A 23,003-nucleotide genomic window follows, 5' to 3' on the forward strand; every position below is an offset into this window, starting at 1 on the left:
TCTTATTTAGTTTGGTAGAATAACATTTTCTTTTGAAACATACAGTACGTACCGCAACTTGAATAAACCGGTTTTCGTGCACTCTAAAAGCACACTTCTCTCGTAGTACACCGTGCAAGCACAAAGTGCACAATTCTGCTCAACCCTGCTTTACACTGTTAATCCCAGTTATTCAACTGTATGAATTGTACTGGGCACACAGACAGGCGAATTCAATGTAAGCCCTATGTGAAAATTTTTGACGGCAGAATAATAAGTAGTGGACTATGGCCTTCCCGGTCTCCAGATTTGTCGATGTGTGACTTTAATCTATCGGGGTATCCTCAAACAGAAAGTGTACGAAAACAACCCTGGTATTGCGGATGCTCTTAAAGGTGAAATAATACGGCTAATAGGCAACGTGTGTATCAGACAGAACCACTTCGAACAATTCCTGTAACACAGGTTAGTACTCTTTATGAAATAAATATATAATTTTATTATGTGCATACTATCAATTATTAATTAAGTTATATGAATATAAATACTCGGGGGTTTTGGATCGATAATCACGTAGTCTATGTCGGCTATGATGTCTGATACACCGAAATTCGAGCTGAAAACTTTATACAAGGAATGGATTGACAATAGGTAAAATTTTATTACAATCACAACTAAAACAGCAACAATTTAGTTAATTTTAGTATTTTAATAATACTGTACAGATTTCATTAACTCTTGTAGAATTGTTTGAATGTCTTCCGATACAAACTATATAATAAGGTTTAAAAAGACAGTTGTACACAACAGAAAACTTACACATAAAATGCAAAAACACAGATAAAATTGCTTTTGAGTGGTAGTAATATACAAATAAAATAATAAGACAAACATCATGTTTGTTTATAGGCCTACCACAAAATTAGGAAATGCAATAATTTACATATATACAGAGCTCGGTAAACAAGACTTCACCCTTGTCACGTGCTCCCTCGCAGCTCGCCTCCTGTCACTTTATGCCGGGGACGGGGGACTCGTATTGCAAACAGAGCAGTAATAATGCGTACCTACATACATCAACTAATGCAGCGGGAGAAGCGAAGCTCTCTGAGAGAGGCTGTTCCCCGTCACTGCTTTATGCTCTAGTCAAGTGGACGGCATGCTGTATAGATGAAACATCATTTTGAGTCAACGTAAAACAGATCGTTGCGACATAATTCTTGCTTTAACGTCTTGAAGATTCCACTTCGCATTAATCTTGTTCACACATCGTCAAGATCTTCTGTGAGGCTTTTTTTTGCATAATAATTATGGTCTTTTTTATTGGCTTTGTCTTCATTATACATAATAATCATTTATGTGCTCTAAATCACCTACACTATTTGTTCAGGACGAGTCTGTCTATATGAGGACGAATACTATTACCGTCGAGCGGGGTGACTTTGTGCCATGAGGGTGACTTTGTGCCATTCGCGCATTTCATAAAAAAACGTAAGGAAGTAGTCATTAAAACCGTCACAAGGTTTTAAAGACTACTAAACGTAAGGAAGTAGACTTTAAAACCTTGTCACGGTCTTAAAGAATACTTCCATACATTTTTCGCGAATGGCACAAATTCACCCTCACGGCACAAAGTCACCCCTCGCGACGGTACTACATAAACGTAAACAAGATACGAGATTAGAGAAATTTTAGTCTGCTAGACGTGTACGCGCAGTATTTTTAATCAGGTTCATTAAAAAAAATGCATTCGCAAACTTACGTAGATCAAATGATTGCCAGCATCTTAGTTCCGAAATTACGTAAGTTAAGAAACTTGTCATTGGGTAATAATTCACAAAATACTTTGCTTGTTTTACCTGACATTTGAAAAATGCTATTGCTCTCTGTGATTCGCGTATGTGTTTTGAAATTCGATAACTCTATCGCATTGCATTTTCAACTATACTAAAAGCCAGGTTATGAACCGACTAAACTGGAAGCAACGTTCTGTTCTTCTCTTTCTGAGCTCTGTTGCCACATAGTGGCGCGAGATTCAAAGCGTGTTCAGCGTTTGTCACCGATATGTTCAAAATAACTACTGTAAATAGTTCTCGATAACACTATCTACAATATTAGTAATTAAAATTACTGTTTTTAAGAAAGCATGAGCTAATGACGCTAGTAGCGACTCGTAATGGACGTGGTACTGCAAATGAACTGGCTACACTGTCTCCGTGTTTCCGTTGCCAGATTTTCGTTAGCAGACGACATTTTCACGCGAGGTCCAATCAAAAGCTCCGTTCTCGTTCTCCCCTCCATCCCCCACACTCAGCGTGTCATCAATGCACAGGCTACCCCTCTAACCCGCACTTTCCTCTCGCCCATCCAACTACTTCCTGTTTCGTCGGTTCATAACCTAGGTTTTAGTATAGTAGTGATTGCAGATTGACTTTTTCATTAAATTTTTTTCTCGTAGATTCTTGAAAACTTTCTATTTCATCCTGCACAACACATTAAACTGAAACAATACATTGCTTTATCGCAAGTATTCTGTTAATATAAAACATTTTAACAATCCTATTTTAAACTATTTGTACTGTACAGACTTTACAAACTATTTTGGTTCCCAAACTTCTTTGAAATTAAAACGAAACCTGTAATTTTTTCGCCATATTCCACTGTACGTACACTCAGACAGATAGAACATTTGTGAAGAAAGTAAGGAGTGGTGTAAGCAGTGCCCACGCGGGATTAGAGACTGATTTAGAGACTTAAGGTAGCTACGTGCAAGACGGAACCTGGTTGGTAGTTGGTGGCCTGATCCCGGTTACCTAGTCGAAAGGAATGCCCGAACATTAAGCAATGGAGACGTGCAAGACGAGGCCAGGTCGGTAGACTGCTATGTAGCCTGTTAGCTCGTTGGTAGCTCGTAGAATGAATCACTTCATTTTTCCAGCTACCAGCCACCTAAATGTCTTTACTGCGCATGCGTCCGTAGAACTTCCCCACGTTCTAAACGCCTACTGCTCGTCATTTCGACGCGTATAATGGATAGGGAAATATTAATTTTAAATAATAATAATAATAATAATAATAATAATAATAATAATAATAATAATAATAATAATGTTTATTGCCAGAAAAATACAATACAAAGAAATTGTAAATTTACAACATTCTAGCACTCCCCTAAAAGAGAGTGTTCTCGTGCTCAGGGGAGGATTCCATCTTGTACGTACCCTTAGCCTTAGACGGCTTAGAGCCTTAGAAGGTCGGGTAGCTACCAGAAAATGTTGCTGAAATAGTATACGCAAACATTTTAACGTGTAACTTTCTCGACAAGAGATCTCTACAATAAATAATAGTTACTTAGTAACTGACCAGGGCTATTTTTACGATTACGGCCTCTTGTGAGAACGCCAACAAAAATGACCGCTGTTTGGTAATTTGAATCCAGTTGTACTGACCGATTATTTAGTCCTGACAGCTCAGCGACGCGAAAGAGGGGAAGTAATAGGAGGAGTGGGGAGTGTTCCGGGGTAGAGATAGGGCGAGCGGTCGGTAAAGGCAAGCGAGTGAATAACCCAAACACTCCTTGGCGTAACTAAATGGACTCGCCTGTCCCACGCGCATATCTCCGGCGACTGTCAGGACTAAATAATCGCACTGTATCTATCTGCAGACTGGTCACTATGATCAATATGGCTTCTTGTCTTTCAGTTACCAGCCTTGAGCTAGCGAGCATGTTACCAGGGTCAAGTCTTGTTTGCCGGGTTCTGTACATAAAATAACTCCATTCTGTCGAAACTGCAGTGTGTATGGGTTGTATCTCCTTGAAGTGAAAATACTGCAATTTACGTTTCTAATTGTGGAACACTGAAACAGTGTGACATTGCGCGTGAAATATATAAAATAGATATGATTAACTACTGAAATATACAGACCTGGCACGATCATGTGTTCGTATCCCACCTAGACCAAAGGAGGTTGTTTTTGTATGATGGTTAGTATTGTCTCAGGGGCAGGTTAAATGTAATTCAGATTTGGGCTCATTGAATTGGGGTAATGTATACACGTTTGGTGTGATGTTAGAGCTTAGGGTTTTGTACGCTGGAGACTCGGGTTTAATTCCCGATGGGTCAAAGTGGAATTCGTGGTGTACAAGGGCAGTGTTAGGTGGTAGGTTTTCGCGGCCAATCCTTATTCTCCTACCGACATTCCACAATTGCTAGATTAATAATATTATAATCCTACTCACTATAGGAAAGCTATAGGAATACCTATGACGTCACCATTATCCAGGATAGCACATACATTCTCTACAGTGGTTCAGAAATTGAATATGGTACTTAAAGAAGAAATATGCTGAAAGACAGGAACTAGATGATAAATGAAGTGTAACAACCAAATACTACATTCAGTCTACAGAGAGAGAATTAAATGTATTCACAAATGAGTAAGCGGTAAGTATGACAAATTTTTATTCTAGGAACTTTCACTCAGAAAATGTTCACTCAAAGGTAATTTTAAGCTTAGTCGATTCACAACCGCGAAAATATAGGTATCCAAAGAAATTCATCCGAAGGAAATTTACCTAAGGCATATTAATCCAAGATTTTCATTCAGGAACGGAGGGTCATGGCATACAATGATGGGTCAGTGTGGAACATGAAGTATTACAGTGATATTGAATTTAGTGATAACATCTGCATTATACTGCCGCCATCAGTGAATCTGATTGGTTTTTGTATAGGGCGGGAATTAGCAGACGAATGACATCGTGCACTGTTGTGTCATGGCGGTGTGTTCTGCTTTAGTTCTGCTGTATTGTTTGTAATGAGCAGAACGTAAAAACGATATGCTAATGGCTTATGAGCGAACATGTCAACGGACCAGTTATTACTACCGATTCAAGAAATACATTTTTTATGCTCTCTTTTCTTTGAACGAGATGCCAATGCGGAAATTTCGAAAAATCTTGCTAACATAGCACAGACAACAACTTGTACAGCCGCCATGACAGCCATCGAACCTTCCAGCAGTTTTGTTCCTATTTCGCTGCAGTGTGACGTCATTGTTGTCAACCGGTCCGGTGAGATTCGGAGTACGCTGTCTACTCGAAAGTAATTTGTGCTTGTCCTTATAAATGTTGAAAATAGTTTTTTTCAGAAATATGATACCGTATTTAATTTTTTTAACATTTGCATCGGTCAATAATAATCTATTCACATAAGAATGTAATTATTAACGGTGTATAGCAAAAGGATGGGGAGTTATCCACTCGAATGCCCCTCATTAAAAGTATCAACCCCGCTATCATGGTGATAGATACAAACTCTCGTATCTTGAATTAATTTTTCTGGAATGAAATCGTGCAGAAAACATAATATACTCGAATATATTTAAATAAATAAAATAAACATATCTATACGTCTTAATTTCAGTGCGACGTCTCTGAACATTTTATCATAATTTAATCTGTGTATCTGTTGTTTTCTGTTTCTTATTTCGAGTGATCCATAACACATTTGACTGTAGAAAATATTTCTCTATCTGCACAAGAGAACGTCCTTTAGTTTCAGGTAACATAAGATACAAGAAAAGAGAGCAAAGAAGTGAAAATACACCAAAGCTCCAAAACAAACCTTCTGCGCCAATTGTTCTCGAGACTGACGGAAACACTTTTGTTGCTACAAACATCGCTATGTCGTTCATTGTAAAAATGTACGCTCCAAGAACACACCGGATCTTGGAGGGCAAAATCTCCCCAATCATTGACGGAGGAAGCACGAAGAACCCATATGTGTTAAATGCCACGTATAAGAGTATAAATACAATCATGAACCATGCTGGGACGTTCTGGAAATGAACTAGTGTCCCTAGTATCACAGCGGCAACGCCAGAGCCCACACCTGAGGAGATGGACATGGTTCTGCGCCCCACCCACACCAGAGTAATGCAGGACGCTGCCATGAACACAACCCTCACTATCGAGGTGAGGTTGGTGGTCAAGTTGATGTCCAAACCTCCATCTGTCTTCAGTCCGGAGATGATGTCCACGGCGTAAAATATGAAGAGGTTAGTTCCACACACGACTTGAATTAGGTTGAAGATATGGATGATGAAGAACGGCTTCAGAACTTGTGGTTGGAGATACTGCGTCAAATTCCACTTGGAAATTGTAAGCGAGTCGTTCGCTAAGAGACTCTTTTCGTCTTTCACTCGGTTCAAGAGTTCCTGAAGTTCTCGCTCCGCCTAGAAACGAACACAACTATGTGAAGCATACAGTAGTATGAATGGCTAACTCTGTTGTCATAGAAGAAAGTATTCGTTGTACAAAATTATAATCTTAGTAGCTGTAATTAAAGATGCGAGGTACACCACTAGACTTATCATCATCATCATCATCATCATCATCATCATCATCATCATCATCATCATCACCACCACCACCATCATCATCATCTAGACTTCAGCAGGCTGTTTCAGTCATTGGTGTATTAGGTTTGTAACTCATTATTTTTCTCGTAAATGTTTAATAATAATCTTTTCGTAAATGAATCCGTTTTTTGAGACGCCCCATAAGTCAAATTTTAAGAAAATTGAATTTATTGCTAGTTCTTGTTCTATAGAGATATGTATAGGCCTACCATTTTGCAGAAAAATATCACAAGTCAAAAGATATTTCTGTTGTGACATGTGCGCTTCAAAATTAAGTTTCGTGGAGAAGGCCCATAAGTCAGTGACAAGGCTGACATAGAATGAACAAAAGTATAGCCTAAGCTGTTGTACGTAAAGATTAATTTATGGTCCTACAGAATTTATCTGTTACGGTAACAATGGTTATTAGAGGAGAAAAACTTGCTCCGGCTCCGTGGATCGAACCCGGGTCCTTGGTTCTACGTACCAAGCGCTCTAACCATTGCGCTACGCCGAAGTTCAATCCGCTGCATCGGATCGAATCATTCTTCTCTAGTGTTTTTCCCTTTGTGACCTGACTCCATGTTCGGCGTATATGTTAACATATAATATATTAAGTCAACTGCCATTATACACCTGTGGAGTAGCGGTCAGCGCGTTTGGCTGCGAAACCAGGTGGCCCGGGTTCGAATCCCGGTCGGGGCAAGTTACCTGGTTGAGGTTTTTTCCAGGGTTTTCCTTCAACCCAATACGAGCAAATTCTGGGTAAATTTCGGTGCTGGACCCCGGACTCATTCACTGGCATTATCACCTTCATTTCATTCAGATGCTAAATAACCTAGATGTTGATACAGCGTAATAAAATAACCCAATAAAATAAAATTATACAAGGAGCGCACTCAAATGAGTGACTTTGTAGGACCAGAAATTAATCTTTACGTTTGTTTCTTCGCCCAACAGTGCATAATACTGTGGAATTCCGGCCATCAAAGTCATCAAATAACAAGAATAATATTAATGGAAAACATAAATATAAAATATGTCTCTCCTTGCCACTTGTAAAGCTTGTTACGCGTAACTTTCAAACAGCTGTATCTGCACACCCATTGAAAATTGGATACATGTTTATATGAACATTAATATTCCATACTATCACTCCCTATGATTTTACTGGAAGAAAATCTAGAGACCCTGTGAGGAGGTTATAAAGCAAAGTTCTTCCATATGGAAATGTAAAATCCTCTTCATTAACTACGTAATATAATTTTTATATATTTTTTTTATTCATCCACTGTAAAACAGATACTGCGATGAAATTGCTTGTATACAACACGTTGGACGATATATTTCGAAAATTCATCAACTCTCATAAATAGACTCATTGTTTTTTATTCGGTTTACGTGAATCAGGGTCCTTGTCGGTTATTCGAGCAACAGTTCTGTGGATTCCGAGCGTCCTAAACACAGACATTACGGGATTCTTCACTGCTGGATTCGAACATCTTTCAAGAAACACTCGCATAGTTAGGGCCTAATATTCATCCGTCTCTTGAAATAGAGCCATACCGAATCAGTTGTGGACATGATGACTCCTGGAGTCTCCAAATTGTCCGACAGTTTTGGTGGACAATCCTGATGTTTGCAAATTCAAGCACACAGTTCGCACTCCAACACAGACACACAAACTAGACTAGACGGCATTTCGGAAGGCGGTCGGCTGCTACATGCGCCGTAGCATTTCTGGTATGTGACGTCACAAACTTGTACAGTAGAACCAATCAGAATCAGTCTATAACAAGTACTTTCAGAGTTCGTTTGTTGACGTGTGAGTGTTTCAATACAGTGAATAAGTAAAACTAACATTTACTGTGTGTGTGTAAGATAAATAAATGGAAGGAGAGATTGTAAAAAGACAAGTATTGCACAGACAGGCGTGGAAAATAGTGTTTAAGGTATATAATTATTTTAAAAACGTTGACGAGCAGAACGCTGCCGGCCATCTTGATGTTGACTGCAACGTTGCCAACGCAAAAAGAAACGACTGCAGAAGCATGTGGTGTGGGATTGAGAACCGTGCAAAGAATATTGTTAGTGAAGAACAAGGGATTTGTTTGGTGTTATGCTTACAGTAATCAACGGCTAAGGTCATTATTGTCTTTTGATAATTTAAATTCTCTCCTGTGCTATTCGTATTGCACTTGCGCGTGAAGTACGATGTGGCAATGTTGTACGCTGCCTTGCTCTCGCTATCTGTCTCGACTCAAACGCTAGCAGACTACCGCCTTCCGAATTGCCGTCGATTCTAGAGCGGCAATAAAATGAGTTGCTGTCCGAGGCTTTACGCCAACTGCAATGTCGCTTACGATACTGAATGAAATATACACTTACGACAAAAATATGGTAACTAGTTAGACCTACATCAAACCCTACACAAAGACATTACCTTTACTCCGATTATGTTTCTTGATTGGTATCTGTAAGAATCACAAGCGTCACATTCTTATACTTTCTTCCTATAACTTATTGCTGTACTTGTAAGCTTATTCAATTTCAACAATCCTACTAGTGTAACTGAGCCAATGTCGTTTGGCATCGACTTCCATTATTACCGCTTCTGTTGGATCACTAATGTTACGAACCAATTTTCTTTCGTCGAAAGTATTTTCTGAAATTACTTTTATTTTTAATTTTGACCACACGAAATGAACGATATTGTAACAATGGTAAGCAGGCAGGCGTTGAATTAATATTCATTTGATGTATCACTGGCGACAGACATTTTTAGTACTAGTTCATTGTTCTGCATGACGACATTTGGTGGCTATAAGAACACACTGCTGGCGTCCTCCTCAGAAAAGGGCACTCGTTTGTCAAATGACTAATGTGACCATATTTCAAAGTTATATACGTTTGATAATCCCACTTCCCTGTTTATCTAAATAAATAACTCCTCCATTAGACGACTTTATGTTGGTATTTTTCGATTAGTTATCGCCTCTATTATTTTACCGTCTGCCCCATAAAGAACTCACTTATGTTAAATATGGCACCCTGTCTTGTGTGCTTATATCTGTACTGCAGTACTGTATTTGCTTATGTCGACCGCAACTCATGAACTGTAAAGCAGGTAGGAAAGATTAACTTATTCCCCCCTACCTCTCCACCAGTCATTCCCATGTTTCAACTATTCGTGGCACCCTTCCTAATAATATTGGAAACAGTCCGTCAGTTTACGTTACTTTTGTACAAGAAACATACATTTGTAGCTATATTTAGAGTCCTGCGTTTGGATAACTCTACAGCAGCGGTGACCAAAACTCGAGCTGCAGTGATTACATGCGACAGACAGCCTATGAAGTAAGGAGACGAAGGAAAGGTACTTGGCATGAAAACTACAACCAGTGGTGGTTCCTGTACTGACATCTTGATCAATCCCGCGAATAAAAATCTCAAGCTTTGCTGTGTCAGTAATGTCACTGCTGTCATCAAGAGCCAGTGAATAATATACGATTTTTCTTGCTTCTTTTTGTAACCGTCCTCTTGAATGCAATCAGAAATGTTATAAATTCTTCTCTCGATACTTGGTCGAGAAATTCTAGTTTTTCAAAATTAAAAACTTCTTATGGACAAGTTATTTAAGCTATTTTAATTATTACTCTTTTGAGAAATTCTGTTCTATTAAAAGGCTTCAGAGCACGAGATATTTGAAACCCCATTAGGTATGTAGCTGACTTCCTTACATTTATTTATGTCATCTTTCTCTTCCTGGCTATGATGTAAGACATGTCAATTCCTTGCGTTTAACAATTCGTTGGCACATAATATTGAATCAGTTTTTCTACATTATTATTATTATTATTATTATTATTATTATTATTATTATTATTATTATTAAATGAATAACTAATAAATAGTTACCTTCATCTAAAGATTAAGAAGATTAAAATTGAGATAAAACCTAATAATTTTATCCTTCTAGGGAAAAGATCTAAAAATATCAATATTCATGCACGTACAGAAGAATTGTAGAAACACATACTTAGTGGTCAATAATAATAAATAATAATAATAATAATAATAACAATAACAATAACAATAATAATAATAATAATAATAATAATAATAATAATAATAATAATAATAATATATAATTTATTTCAAGAAATAGTCTGCCCAGGCATCCTGGGTTGCCAAAAACACAGAAAACACACATATAAGAATAGTAATGATTACAGTAAGATAGATGAGCCAAATTTAAATGTGAACTAGGAGCTTAAGTTTAAGAAATAATAAATTTGTACATATATTTGTAACAATCACACACTAACGAATAGAAAAGGGGGGGGGGTATTATGATATTCCGTATAAATGATTTTTCAGAATTGCCACAGACCCTTTAATGGTTGAAGTAATTATTTTTGGAATGATGTCATGGATTCCAAATGTTTTGATAGTGTTTACAGTTGATCGTGGGATGGTGCCCCTCGCTCCGATCATTAAACCATGTACTTCCCAGGTGCCTTCCATCTGATATTTTTCTCGAAAATACGGAATAGTAGGCTCATAAATTTGTTGTTTTTCTTTGTTGACCTCGGATAGTTGGGTCTGGCTCATCTCAAATCTAATCTTTACTATTAGTCTTGTCTAGAGCCACGATGTCCGCTCTTCTAATTCCGCCGCCTTCAGACGCAACGCAGTGCACCTCTTCATGGACCTCGAAGGATTTGTTTCTAAGGGCTTGTGCTATTATTCAGCGTGGCAATTAATGTTTCTATTATACTCCTAATTGAACCGTTGAGCAAAGTAAACATATTACATTTTGTCCGACAGAACAACAAAGAAGTTCTCCTTCTCATTCTTTACGAAACCACCTCTTACTGCTTGTAGAGACAGAGTTTGTAGAGCGACATGACACCGCCACTGTTTGCCTTCAGTACGTGAATGAAACACACAGCAATGAACAGGAAACTCCTCGTAACCGTTTGAATGTCTGTGACTACACGATGTAATCACGACACCCGCGTTGGTCACCGCTGCTCCACAGTCTCCAAGCAAACCGCAACAGTGTAGTTAGTGTATGTATGGAGTACTGTACAGCTCGGAGGCATCCAACTCAGTGGCGGCTCCTGCATATTTCTTAAGAGGAGGAAAGAAGTTAACAGCACGAAATGACACCTTCTTGAATGAAACGTGCTACAAATTAGCCTGCATGCATACATGTAAGACCAGGTAGTGTTGGGGTTGGCCTTCCCTTATGTATAGCAATAATCTGTTCTTGTAAACTGAGTTTCCTAAATTGTCCAAAATATATTATGTTTTCACTTCCATTCATTGTTGAATAATTGCGCAAATTAACAATTACAAGGAAATTCACAACCTCGTGGCATTTTTCGAGCACACTACAGCATCACAAGTGTTGGAAGAGACAAGCTACTAACTCGTAAACGGAACCGTTTTATGGAAATGGAAATGGGAATGGGAAATAATCTGAGGAAAGCGAGAACACTGCACCCACGCACGTGGTCTGTGTTGCCACATGTACATTTTACAAGTTCAGTATCACATGCTTTTGAAGAATGTCAGTTCTTGTGAAGTCATACTATCATTATTGTTCAAAGCTGCCGGTGGCCGATTAATTTTTTATGTTAAAAATGATGTAGTTTGGAGTACCTACGTTCAGTTTCAAATATATTTGTATAAAACTGACAACTTAGCTGTTGCCCTGTCTAGTAAACAATGAATAGAAGTGAATTTCAAGGGCCAACTACTTAGAACTACTTCCTCTTTGTTTTACATAAACCCGACTTTAACTTTCAAATATCCACGAAAGTTTCAAACCATGAATAGTAGCCTATATAAAGTGCAATGAATAATATTTTTGATTTATAATTAAAAAAAACTTTACATGATGTCTTTCATAGCATTGCGGTAAAACTGTTTTTGTTGTGTCTTCTCCTAGATGTGTTATAGTCCGGTTGAATGCAATATCGTTAGGTGGCAGCGGTAGCGAGCTTGCTGCACGACCAGTCAGTTTCTATTTCCCGCCCATGCGCTGATTCAGAGGAGGATCTCCTCCCTCTCCGTTCATTTACTTGCTTTAAAACTCTGCTTATTTCTCTGGCCGCTAGTGCGCTGTTGTCTATGTGTGTTAACTGCAGTAGAGGAGGAATGGAGTGCCTTTCCTAAACACAGATAATCTCGCATCTTTCTCACAGTTTTCTACAGCACATGAGCGCGCGTCGTTTAAAACTCGATCAACCGAGTTTTTCTTATAGCTGTGAACTTAAAAATTATCGAATCTTCCTCGAATTTCAAGGCACATATTTTATTTGGCATTTACTTTCAAAAGAAGAAAATGTGAGGAGGACGTTCCTCCCTTCCCTCCCCCGAGGAACCGCCACTGATCCAACTCTACTTACACAGTTCAGGTCTGCTGTTCATTGAAAATGCGAAAACAAAACAAAGTTAGGAGCTTCAAGATCAGTGCTCTAACAGAAGAATTTGGTAGCAAGCACTCCATAATAATAATAATAATAATAATAATAATAATAATAATAATAATAATAATAATAATAATAATAATAATAATAATAATAATAATAATAATGATTTATTTTAGCTGGCAGAGTTAAGGCCCTAAGGCCTTCTCTTCCACTCAACCAGCAAAAGGAGGAAATGTATTTTATCAGAAAGAAGGAGAAAATTTTCATTTGAAACACTTAAAATGTTTACAGTCATTCATTGCAATATAGGTATACAGACTAGTAAAATACACAGTCAATATAATTTGTTTTAGTTTAAATTTGTACTGCAATCTATGTCTTTTTTTAATTTTGTTAATTCCAACCTTTAATAAAATTATATTGTAAAAATCAGAGGTAGACAAATTCCGAAGACAAGTAGTCATGGCGACTAAATTTTTTTTATGTGACGCCTGAATAAAAATCGTGATTGTTTTAAATATATAAGTTCTAAATTTTCGTTTCTCTCTGAGGCTAAACTCAAAGAAGGAATATTTGTGGGACCCAACATAAGTAGTTTGATGAAAGCTGAATACTGTGAAAATTTAATGACCCATGAAGAACGACTGGCTTGGACAGAATTTAAGAATGTGGTTGGCAATTTCTTGCGGAATAGGCAACACATAGATTTCAAAAACGTTGTAGAAAATATGTTGGTAGCTATGAAAAATTTAGGATGCAAAATGAGCATTAAAATTCATTTCCTTCACGCCATTTTGACTTATTCCCTGATTATCTTGGAGATTATAGCGAAGAGTACGGAGAAAGTGTTCATCAAGACATGAAAGAAATAGAAAAGCGTTATCAAGGCAGATGGGTTGTAGTGATGATGGCTGACTACTATTGGTCTATGAAAAGAGACAGTGTGGAGCTGCAACATAAAAGACAATCTCGAGGACAGAACTTCCAGATGAAGAGGAAGCGGTATTGAAAAATGAATCTGCATGAGACTTGAAATGAGTTGAACCTAAATTGTGAATATGAACAAGATAGTGCTATTTGATTTTGTTTATGGTATAGATATCTTCAGAGATTACTTGATTTATGAATTGAAATGTGTTAATACTGCATGAATGGCAATTCTTAAAATCATCATAAAAATTGTTTCATACGTGATAGGCAAAATCTGACTTCAGATCCTTCAACAGAAGTTTACAATTAACCAAAAACAACTTCGATATTAAAAGCCTTGAACCAAAATTTAATTTCATAACCCTGTGTAATCTGCAATTGATTAAAATAGGCTGAAGTAAAGTCTTTGGGGATAGTATGAGTTTCGATGCTGATATAAGAAGTGTTTGCATCTTACTGCCCTAGATCTTAGGGCTAGATGCTCGAGGATAGGACCTGCTTCTGTCAGGGGTGGCTCACTTTTCAGTGTCGGATTCACTAATGTCACGCAGGTCACCTGTCGAAATTGGACAATCATCGCACAATGGACCATGTAAGTTTATGTACAGAGACCAGTTCCAGTTCTAGCCCTCGAAAAGCCAAGTCAAGCCAAGTCTAGAATATGCCTAATTTTGTTCCCTCTTATCATTAGATAGTAAGATTAATAAAGTTATTTATGAAGAAGCTCGTCGTATGATGTTACTGAGCGAAAATAGCATGGCGGCAATGCAGGACTATTACCTACTGGAACAGGCAGAGAGACCCAGAATAAATGTATTTTTTTTTTGACGAAATAAAGGAAAAAATACTCATGCAAATAAAGAAATTCAGCAAAATGAAAAGTTAAATTCTTTATTATTCTACTCTTATTTTAATCTCTTTCATTTCTATTTTATACGAGTTTATTGTACCCAAAGAAAGACGAATATCAGAAATGAATATCTGATTTAATGTTACTAATATAAAATATTATAGTAATGCAATTTTAGTCAGTTATTAATTTAATAGTGCTGTATTAACTGCGAGGTTATTACATAGTCAATGGTGTTGGTGATAACAAGATGGTGTACTTGCCGAGATGAGTCCAAAGATTGGCCATTAGATTATCTAACATTCACCTTACAGTTGGGGAAAACCTCGGAAAAAATCTCAACCATGTAATTAGCCCAAGCGGGATTCGATCGTACGCTCGAAAGCAGTCTAGGAAAATCTATCCATTTCGATAGCCCCTGAGATGGACCAGTGGTCAGTAACGAATAACATTTGCTTTAAATTAATACATTCCTGTGGTCAATAAATCAATCAATAAATCAATCAATCAATGAATCAATCAATCAATCAATCAATCAATCAATCAATCAATCAATCAATCAATCAATCAATCAATCAATCAATCAATCAATCAATCAATCAATCAATCAATCAATCAATCAATCAATCAATCAATCAATCAATCAATCAATCAATCAACCAATCAATCAACAACCAACCAATAAATCAATCAATCAAACTCTTGTATCTCCTCATGAGGAGCATAGGGCATTCACAAAGTGCCTCCATCGGATCCTATTTGTAGCAAACTTCTTCACTTCGCTCCATGTTTTCCCCTCCTTAGCAATTTCCTCCAAAACTGTTCTCTTCCATGTATTTTTTGGCCTTCCTCTTGTTCTACTACCCTGGGGGTTTCAATCCAAAGCCATTCTTTCTACTGCTCCATCTTCTTTCCTAATCGTGTGTCCTATCCAATTCCACTTTCGTCTTTTGATTTCTATTGTAATTTCTTTCTGATTTGTTATCTTCCATAGTTCTGAGTTTGTGATTATATCTGGCCATCTAATTTTTAAAATTCTTCGTAAACATTTCTGTGGTACTAGACTTTTTTTTAGTTCTTATAACCGTAATAGATGCAGAAAACGTTCCAGGTCAGCCTGTCGACTTTATATTGTACACAGTCATATACAGGCTTCACATTTTTGTCACACTGAATTTATCGAGAAATATAGTCTTGTACGGAGGGAGTTAAGGGTGCTATTCATAGACATTTCGCTAGCCCGCGCTATGAGCGTGCTAAAAAGGATTCATATCATATCATATGGCTAACACTGGTTTATGAATACGAAAAACGTTAGTTCGCTGATCATCCACCGAAAGTCCGCGCTAAGAATGTCTATGAATAGGGCCCCTAATGTCTAGCACTCACTGCGGAAGTGGCGGTACAGTAGGCCTACGGTCAATGTAAATAATGGAGCATATCATCACAACACTCCAACTTAATTTCAATGGTTTGCACAACCGAAACGTTTTGAACAAATATGTTTGCCCCTCCTTTGACTACAATTGCATTTCAGAATTAATCATATCATAAAAAATAAACAGAAGTTTTATGCATATTATATACAAACTGTAATTCACATCTATTTATTTAAATAACTACTATTACAATGACAAAATATACATTTTGAGATTATGTAACTGAAACCTTTTCCAATTGTCATTAAGCACAAATCGCTGAAAAACTGCGAATGGTCACAATTAGAATCTGCATCTCTTGCAGCAAGAAACAACTGCAATTGTTCCGTATATTTTTTACTGCCAGAGTGAATTTGAATAACTCGTCGTCTCTCTTTCTATCTTCAGTTCCACTTTGCACACTTTACAGAATATGTTACCGTTCCTTGCACAAAAATAATCATTTCCAAATTCTGAAATAAACAACTGCAGTGTAGATATTGGTGGCGGCATGTCTCCTAGTCTGACTGAACGGGATCACAGTGAACTCATCGAAATACAAACATACGAAACAACGTGCACTTTTACATAACACAGGTCAGAACTAGAGATGAACAACAACAGCATCCGCAAAGCCGAAAACCCGCACGACAATGTTGTACACGTCGCGTCCTTGACGTAAAGACTGGTTGTGAGTCTTCCGAGACTCAATATTGTGATCAAGTCCCGAAGTCAGCAGTTGTTTATACCTGACTGAACTTTTATCTAGTTTGGCAACTGTTATATATGTATAAACAATCAAGTAGCCTATTTGAAACATCTCTACCTTTCAGCGTATAATAATCCGTCCCCCAGTCTTTATTTAATTACTAGGCCCTTATTAAAAGATTGGAATTTTCTTTTCATACGTTTAAGATCAAGCGTGCAATGTCAAGTAAAAAGTTGTTAAAATCATGTTTCATGTTTCTTAGAAATGCAAATTTATTTGAGAATTGTTTTTTTTTCTATTTATATAACCATAGGTAATATCATATAATAGAACCAAAATATTTTGATAACTAAAACACTGTTCTGTTTTGTCTTTTTGTCTCATTTAAACATTTATGTTATTTATTTCAATTATGTATCTTATTCAAAGTTACGAAATCTTTCCACGCCGACCAAATGCTATTTCGAGTATAACGAGCGAGACTCGAAGAGCACGAGAATGTCGAGACGAGACTCGAAAGACAAATGCAACGAACACAGCGAGCGAGAGCGGCAGTTAGTTTTGTTCATCTCTAGTCAGAACTCACGAAGGTCTTCTAACCTGCTTGTGTCACGAGCAGTGGCGTGTGGTGAGAAATAATCTTGGTGGTGCACAAATATTTAGGCCTATTATTATTATTATTATTATTATTATTATTACTATTATTATTACCGGTATTATTACCGGTATTATTATTATTATTATTATTACTGGTATTATTATTACCGGTATTATTATTATTACTGGTATTATTATTATTATTATTATTATTATTATTATTATTATTATTATTATTATTATTATTATTGTACTATCTACTACATAACTTTCAGCATATGTTATAGACTTATTACTAGACATCGGATTTTTAGGCACTAAAAATTGCAGTTTTAGGCGCCTAAAATAAGCTCAAAATTTGTAAAATTAGGCTCTATTTTAATGAAAATAGGCATTTTAGGCACATCAAGGTATCATACTTATTTCTTTCACTGAAACTTTTAGTTATACACTAAAATACGCACAAAAAAGTATGTTTAAACATTAAAAAAGAATACTATATTATATTTATAAACAGAGCTGCACAAATTTAATATATTGAAACTAATGAAATAATGATTATTGATATCAAGATTACTCATTTTAAGTTATTGAAATTCAGTTCCATGCTCAGACTTTATTATAATTATCTGCACAGTACACCACCAGAATTTTTTCTAAATTCTCCACAGTTAACCTTTGCCTTTTGTCACTGAGAATCATTTTGAAAGCAGAAAAACTTCTTTCAACCGAAACTGATGTGAGAGGCGCAAATTTTAAATTGGGTACAATAGAAACATCAATACTTACTGGAACATTTACACTTTCCCCCGATATCACTCTTGATACTTTTTCCAACAATGAAAATCCTACATTCTTATTTAATACGTTGTCCCACTTATTTTTAACTTTTTTCCCAGTTTCGCCCAAAGCAGAATGTATGTTCACTTGAGCTTCCTTTACTATTGTTATTTGGCTACAAAGAGATTGTTTTTCACGTTCTAATTGTTCAATGCTTGCAGGTATGAAAGAAAAGTTTGATGTTATGTAGGCAATATCGTTTTTCACTCGTGAGTCATTCAGACAATCTTTCACTGCTTTCACACACGCTGCACTATCAGTTTCAGGTAATTTATCAATAACTGTGACCATTTCTCTAAAATACTTGGAATAATACACCACTGACTGAATCCAGGTTCCCCATCGTGTAACAACCGGCTGAGGTGGGAGTGGGATATCTGGAAAGTTCTCTCTGAATATTGAAATCCTGGATGGGGCTTTACAAAAACATTTTTTTGTGTTAGAAATAAACGAATTGACAAGAGGAAATTCATTCCGGATTGTTTCAGAAACCCTGTGAAGGCCATGTGCTAGACAGGTTACATGCGTGAGGTTAGGATAAAATGTTTTAAGAAGTAGAGCTGCAGCAACCATGTATGAGGCAGCATCAGTACAAAACAACAGAACTTTAGAATCGTCTATATTACCTGAGTATAAAGACTGTAGGCCTTTATTTACAAAATAAGCAATGCCTTAGCTATTCACTTTCGAAAGTTCCTTAACACATACGAGGTGTGGAATCGAAGGTCCATCAGGACTAAGTTTTCCTACTACCATATTTGCTATATACCTATTCATAGGATCTGAGGTTTCATCCACAGAGATCCATATGTAAGAATCACCTATATACTCCCGAATGGAAGCTAAAGTTTCATTGTATATTCTGTCTAAGTAATTTTTTCTTAGGGTCGACTGAGATGGGATATTTTGTTTGCAGTATTTTTGTAAAAACTGTCTTAAAACCGGATTTTCAATTGCATTCCAGGGAATGTTAGCAGCAACAAACGCTCTGGTTAAATCAGCATAGAAATTGCTGCTGAGATTGGATGAAGTAGGCTGTGTTAGTAAAGTTTGTTGCAGTTGATTTTTCTGCTGAGCTTTAGCCTTATGAGCCGCTCCTTGCACATGCTGCTTTAGGTGGCACTTCTTTTCTTGCGAAATCTAAAAATGTAAAGTAAACTGAATTAAAATAAAATCCTAATTGTTGTATTGCCGTATTTCTATCACAAAGTTAGTGGGTTCGAACAATCAAAATTTTAATGACCTGCAAATACTTTAACTATCGGAAGTTAAAAGGTTAAAGTGTAGTGGTCTTAAAAAGAATTATACCTCTGGATAGCTCAGTCAATGTATAAATATTATAGGCCTACTCATTAAAATTAATAGAATTTATATATTTCAACTATTGTTACATACCTGTTTGCTACAAATCTTGCAGAATATTATTTTTCCATCATAAGTGAATTCTGAATATTCTGTTAGCCATTGCCGGATCAATGTAGATTTTGCACTTATATTTTTCGGCATTATCGCGTTAAACTTCACAGGAAAAGTCCTACCGCTCAAAACTTCTCAACACAAATAAGGTGAGGGAAAGAGCAACTGTTAACGAGCATTCAAATGAACCGTTGTTATTGAGATTCAATTGGACAAAAATACAAAGTTCCACTTATTGTTGCATTTCCTGGTAGTGTTAACACTAGGAGGGCCATTCTTTTAAATATTTTGTAACGGTTTACCCTACTAATTCGCAATTTTACGACTTTTCATAAATATTTCAAAAACACTCTTTCTCCAAAAATTGTGATTTTATGACACTCTGACGGGCAGTACAGCTAATCGGTTTCAGACCGAAAACAGTCATTTTTATAGTATAGTATATCTCTGAATCGGTACCAGCACATGTTGTGATTGTTGCCTGCTTCAAAACTGAGGTTGGTTCTTTGTTGGCATTTATGCCTCCAAACATGTTAAATTCGATGAAATCTATTGCGAGTGTCGTGAGATTCAAAACATTTTGTTTCCTTTATCAATGGTTTCATGGCCGGTGTGAAGCAAACTTTCCACTTTTTAAATGCCTTAAATTTCGCAGTGAATGCATGTATACATTATAAAAAGTAAGAGTAAAATGCGAAACTTTACAGTGAGTTAGGCATTTTTAGGCGAATATTAACAAATTAGGCTCTAATAACCGTTTTAGGGCATTTTAGGGCACTATAAAACTCTTTTAATACCTTTCAATTTCTATGAAACACAAATATTAATAATTATTTTTACTTTTCTCCTAAAGAAACAAAATAGGCATTTGCCCTACAATCCGATGTCTGCTTATTACATTTTGTTAGTCAAGAAATTACAATTAATCAGTTTCTGATGTAGGTCCATTAATAGCAAAATAAAGTGTTCAATTTCAATTGTAGCACACTAAATACTGTTTTCGTAATATGGTGTCCTATAACAAAGTTCACACGCTTTTGTACAAAGTGTTAAGTTTCACTTCTAGCACACTATAAAATACTGTATAATACTGTATTGCAATATTATTTTAATTTATATAAAATTCACACGATTTTGTACAAAAAATCTGCTCTTCTTTCTTTCGATTTCGCAAATTTGTCTATGACTTTGTTGTTGAAATCTGGAATTTCAGAAATAAATTTCCTTTCTATGGATAACATAGATAACGCTGTGAGTCTTTCTTGGAGCATTGAATTTCTAAGAAATGTTTTGACACGTTTAAGTGTAGAAAAACATCGCTCTGCCTCTGATGTTGTCATTGGAATTGTAATTATAATCTTGAGAAATCTTAGACATTCCCCAAACGTTTCAGTTAAGTTTCTCTCGTGTATGAAAGAGTAGAGTGCCATGGCTCCCGACATGCATCTGAATTCGTTCCTGCAATAAATCACTCCCAATTCTGTGCGGAGCTTTTTCGAATCCAAGAATGGGTAGGCCTGAACTGTTAAATTGAGGTATTTGTCGGGGAAACACTGCACATATCTTGCAAAACATTCTGGCAGAAACAAGTTAGCAGCTACGAGATGACCTGTGAACGAGAACCTTTCTTTTGCTTGGCAGATAATTACATCACAGACTTCTTTGGCTTCCATGATCCTCGTGAACTTGCCGTCTCGCCTCCGCTTTGCTGGACTCTCTTCTTCAGGACTATTTTCATTTGTGCCTATATTATTTCTAATTTTTGAAATCTCATGTATGAACTGCTCAATGTTTTCTTTAGCGATAACTGGGTCTAATTCTCTCGTTTGCAATTGTTTGAAAAGTATGTCAACGTGAGGCATGATTTGATGAAACAATGAGAGCCAAAATACAAAATCATCATCTTTTAGTGTTCTTTTCAGCCCAGTTGCCTGTTCTATTGTGGATTTGTGTTTGATGTCTTCCTGCATTTCAATTGTCCCCATACATTCCAGGATTTCTTCTCTGTACTCGTAAACAGTGTTTACGGTGCGAGAGTGAAAATTCCATCTCGTTGGTACAGGGCGAGGAAGACGTTTCCCTACTATCTTGTCTAAAACATTGGTTCTCTGTGGAGAATTAGAAAAGAATGTACAAAATCCTCCAAGGCTAGCAAAAAATATTCTGACATGTCGATTAATTGAGGCTGCATTTGCCATGATAAGGTTCAGCTGATGGGCATGGCAGTGTACATATTGAGCATTTGGATAGAACTCTTTAATTCTTTTTTGTACTCCATTACTGCCCCCACTCATGACCGCACATCCATCGTAAGTTTGAGCAATTAATTTACTGGGGTCTTCTGCGACATGTCTGTCAATTTCCTCCTTTATACAAATACACAAAGATTCGGCATTCTGTTGAGGAGGGTTCTTATAGGCCCAGAATCTCTCTACTGGCTTTCCATTTGCAATGTATCGGTAAATCATTACTAGTTGAGTAGCATTCGATACATCTGTCGTCTCATCAGCCATGACTGCTAAGAAGTCAGCATTCTTTATTTCTTTTGAAATCTCATCATGGCATACATCCAAAATGGCTTGAAGGATTTCGTTCTGTATAGTGTTTGATGTGCCCTTAAACACTGTTGCTTTTTCCAAATGTTCCTTAAGAGCTATGTCTAATTCGGAACTAAAATTGATGAAGCCACGAAAAATACCAGCATTTAAAGATGAGTCTCTTTCATCGTGATCTCTTAAAGCTAACTCAAAAGCTCAGCAAAACCGAACGCAATTGATTATGATATTCAGCACATATCTGTTCTTGTTAACTTTATCATTATGAAGTTCAACAGATCGCCTATAACTTGAATCCAATTGTGCCTGTATGTTTGTTTGACCCAATACTGCTAAATTTAGCATATTGTTGATGTGTGCAGCAGAAGAATCGTGTTTTTTTAATTCTTTCGTGCATATGGTTCAAATCAATCATACCTGCAGAAATAATAATTAAAATTACTTAGTTACTACGCACAGTCCTAAGTTCAGACAGAGAAATAAATAAAACTTATAAAACATACCTGTTTTTGTCCATGAATGTTCACCGCCAAACAACAGGCAAGGAAAACAAAAGACAGCATTCTTTATATTGCAGCCGCATAACCACTCACATTTTTCGTAAATCCGACTGTTGAATTTTCTCGTCACTTCTCTATTATTGTTCTTCGTCACTTGTTGTAATTTTAAATCAGGTGTAGGTCTACCCAACTTCTTTTTTTCTATCTTTTCATCTAGAGGTCGTATAGAAAATGGTCTACTTAAAAGACTTTGCACACTATTCATTGTAACATTTATGATGGAACGAGCTAACAACTGTAAGTAGACAAATCGAACTGAAACCCTGAATCCTGACCGAGTTACGACGTGAACGCTGTAGCTGTC

At 36.6% G+C, this 23,003-nt stretch overlaps 1 protein-coding gene across 5 annotated transcripts in view; it reads right to left on the minus strand.

Annotated features, from left to right (window-relative positions):
- Window positions 1-663: 663 nt before the first annotated feature.
- Window positions 664-23,003, minus strand: part of LOC138715231 (facilitated trehalose transporter Tret1-like) — a 453,955-nt gene continuing 431,615 nt past the window's right edge. For all 5 annotated transcript variants that reach the window (XM_069847929.1, XM_069847932.1, XM_069847933.1 and 2 more), the window contains one exon: window positions 664-6,216. In XM_069847929.1, coding sequence (XP_069704030.1) covers window positions 5,428-6,216 — 789 coding nt within the window. In that variant the 3' untranslated portion in view covers window positions 664-5,427. The remainder of the gene's footprint in view (window positions 6,217-23,003) is intronic.

The sequence above is a fragment of the Periplaneta americana genome, chromosome 15 (genome assembly GCF_040183065.1).
Source record: "Periplaneta americana isolate PAMFEO1 chromosome 15, P.americana_PAMFEO1_priV1, whole genome shotgun sequence".
NCBI lineage: Eukaryota > Metazoa > Arthropoda > Insecta > Blattodea > Blattidae > Periplaneta > Periplaneta americana.